Source organism: Rhynchophorus ferrugineus, unplaced genomic scaffold (assembly GCF_030347505.1).
Source record: "Rhynchophorus ferrugineus isolate W39M unplaced genomic scaffold, kcgeb_rfMv2 rfM6, whole genome shotgun sequence".
Taxonomy (NCBI): domain Eukaryota; kingdom Metazoa; phylum Arthropoda; class Insecta; order Coleoptera; family Curculionidae; genus Rhynchophorus; species Rhynchophorus ferrugineus.
The window spans coordinates 39,359,552-39,362,037 of NW_027472585.1; the positions used below are offsets into that span (position 1 = coordinate 39,359,552).

General features: G+C 34.2%; 1 protein-coding gene across 1 annotated transcript; it reads left to right on the forward strand.

The window, feature by feature from the left end:
• The first annotated feature begins 594 nt into the window (after positions 1-594).
• On the forward strand, positions 595-2,208 carry LOC143198253 (uncharacterized). The gene is made up of 2 exons (XM_076407382.1): positions 595-1,089; positions 1,192-2,208. The coding sequence occupies exons 1-2, from the start codon at positions 675-677 to the stop codon at positions 2,055-2,057; spliced, it is 1,281 nt and encodes a 426-aa protein (XP_076263497.1). The 5' UTR covers positions 595-674; the 3' UTR covers positions 2,058-2,208.
• Positions 2,209-2,486: the final 278 nt, after the last annotated feature.

A 2,486-nucleotide genomic window follows, 5' to 3' on the forward strand; every position in this document is an offset into this window, starting at 1 on the left:
TTCAGTTACGATGTGTCAATTGACTACAGTAACTACCAATGTGTTGTTATTGGTTCTATGAACTTGGTTTGCTCACACTGTAAGGCATTAAAATACAAAAACGAAGCCAATGGATTGTGTTGCGCAAATGGTAAAGTGAAATTGATACAATTGGATCCACCACCAGAACCATTGTACTCATTGGTTTCAGGAATAGGAACAGATTCTATACACTTTTTGACACATATTCAACAATATAACAATTGCTTTCAAATGACTTCATTTGGGGCAACAAATGCAGTTCGGGAAAATTTTATGCCAACTTTCAAGGTATGTATTATAGCAGTTACTCATAATTATTTTAGCGAACAAAATTTTCTGTCACCAAAGTTAAGATGTGTTACTAATCTTCAATTTCTTAATCATTACGAAATATATCACTTAGTCATCATATTATATGGTGATTCAGTTTCAGTGACACTTTTATTATATTTTATATTTGATAGATATTAGTTAAAACTAAATATATACTTTTTAAGATCAAATATTATTTAAGTTTGATCATTGACAATCCATTAATTTATACCACACCATAATATTTTTTTTATTTACAGATACAAGGGCAAATATATCACAGAGCAAGTTCACTGTTACCAGTGTCAGATAGCGACAACAAATTCCTGCAAATTTATTTTATGGGCAATTCACCACAAGAAATTGATCTGCGTTGTGCACATAACAATTTAGTAAAAAGGTCTATTGTAGAACAATTACAAACTTTATTTCATCAACACAATCAATTGATTATATTGTTTAAAACTGCCCTGGATCTGATGCCATCCGATAATCACAAAATTGTAATCAGAGCTGATAAAACATCTGCAGGTCAACATACAAGACGTTTTAATGCACCAACTATTGATGAAGTTGCTATCGTTGTAGTTGGAGAAAACTTGGAATCCCGTGATATTGTTTTACATCGTCGAAATTTTCAATTACAACCTATAAAGGAAACACACCGCTCATATGATGCACTGCAATATCCCATTATATTTTGGCAAGGTGAAGATGGCTACGATTTATCAATAAAAATGATAAATCCCATTACAGGTAACTAAAATATTAGTTTAGCTATGGCGATAATATCTCAGTCACTATATTATGTATTTTAATTTTATATTTGAATGTTATTAAAACAAAATCTGTTTACAGGTTCTGAAACCAACAAAAAAGTCAGTTCAATGAACTATTATTCATACCGCCTAATGATTCGGGAAAATGCAGATAATCACATATTGAAATGTCGGCGATTATATCACAAATATGTTGATGACATGTATGTTAAAATTGAAACGGAGAGATTAACATTCATCAGGTTGAATCAAACCAAACTCCGATCTGAAGAGTATATTCACCTTCGAGATGCGATTAATACTGATGGAAATGCACAGAATGTCGGTCGGATGACTATTCTTCCAGCAACATACATCGGAAGCCCTCGGCATATGCACGAATATGCTCAAGATGCCATGTCGTATGTTCGTCATTATGGTACAGCAGATTTGTTCATCACATTTACATGCAATCCGCAATGGATAGAAATTAAGCAGGAGTTATTACCTGGGAAATCATCCATTGATCGTCATGATATTACAGCCAGAGTCTTTAGACAAAAGTTGAAATCTTTAATGAATTTCATCGTAAAACATAATGTGTTTGGTGAGACACGCTGCTGGATGTATTCTGTGGAGTGGCAGAAACGAGGATTGCCACATGCACACATTTTGATTTGGTTGGTTGAAAAGATAAGGCCAAATGAAGTTGATGCAGTGATATCAGCTGAAATCCCTAATGTACAAGTAGATCCTGGATTGCATGAGGTAGTTATCAAAAACATGATACATGGTCCCTGTGGAACTCTTAATCAAAATTCACCGTGTATGATGGATGGTAAATGTTCAAAACGATATCCACGGACATTAATATCGGAAACAATTACTGGTAATGACGGTTATCCATTGTATCGTCGCAGATCGACAGCAGACAATGGAAAATCAACAATTGTCAAATTAAATTAACAAGATATTGAAATAGATAATCGTTGGATTGTTCCATATTCACCCATTTTATCAAAGACATTCAAAGCACACATCAACGTTGAATCTTGCCATTCAGTGAAATCGATTAAATACATTTGCAAATATGTAACCAAAGGGAATGATATGGCTGTGATTGGAATTGGTGCAGAGAATTCTAATGATGAAGTTACCCAATACCAAATGGGCCGCTATGTCAGTAGTAATGAAGCAGTTTGGCGAATATTTTCTTTTCCTATTCATGAGAGACACCCTTCTGTTGTTCACTTAGCTGTGCATTTAGAAAATGGACAAAGAGTGTATTTTACAGCACAGAACGCAGTACAAAGAGCTGCTCAGCCACCATCTACTACATTAACCAGTTTTTTTGAGACATGCCAAAACGATGATTTCGCACAAACATTGCTATAT

Excerpts from the sequence above, each read along its gene's own strand:
- LOC143198253 (XM_076407382.1), top strand. The coding sequence starts at position 675 with ATGGGCAATTCACCACAAGAAATTGATCTGCGTTGTGCACATAACAAT. Across the intron at positions 1,090-1,191 it reads AATGATAAATCCCATTACAG|GTTCTGAAACCAACAAAAAA; the intron begins GTAACTAAAATA and ends ATCTGTTTACAG.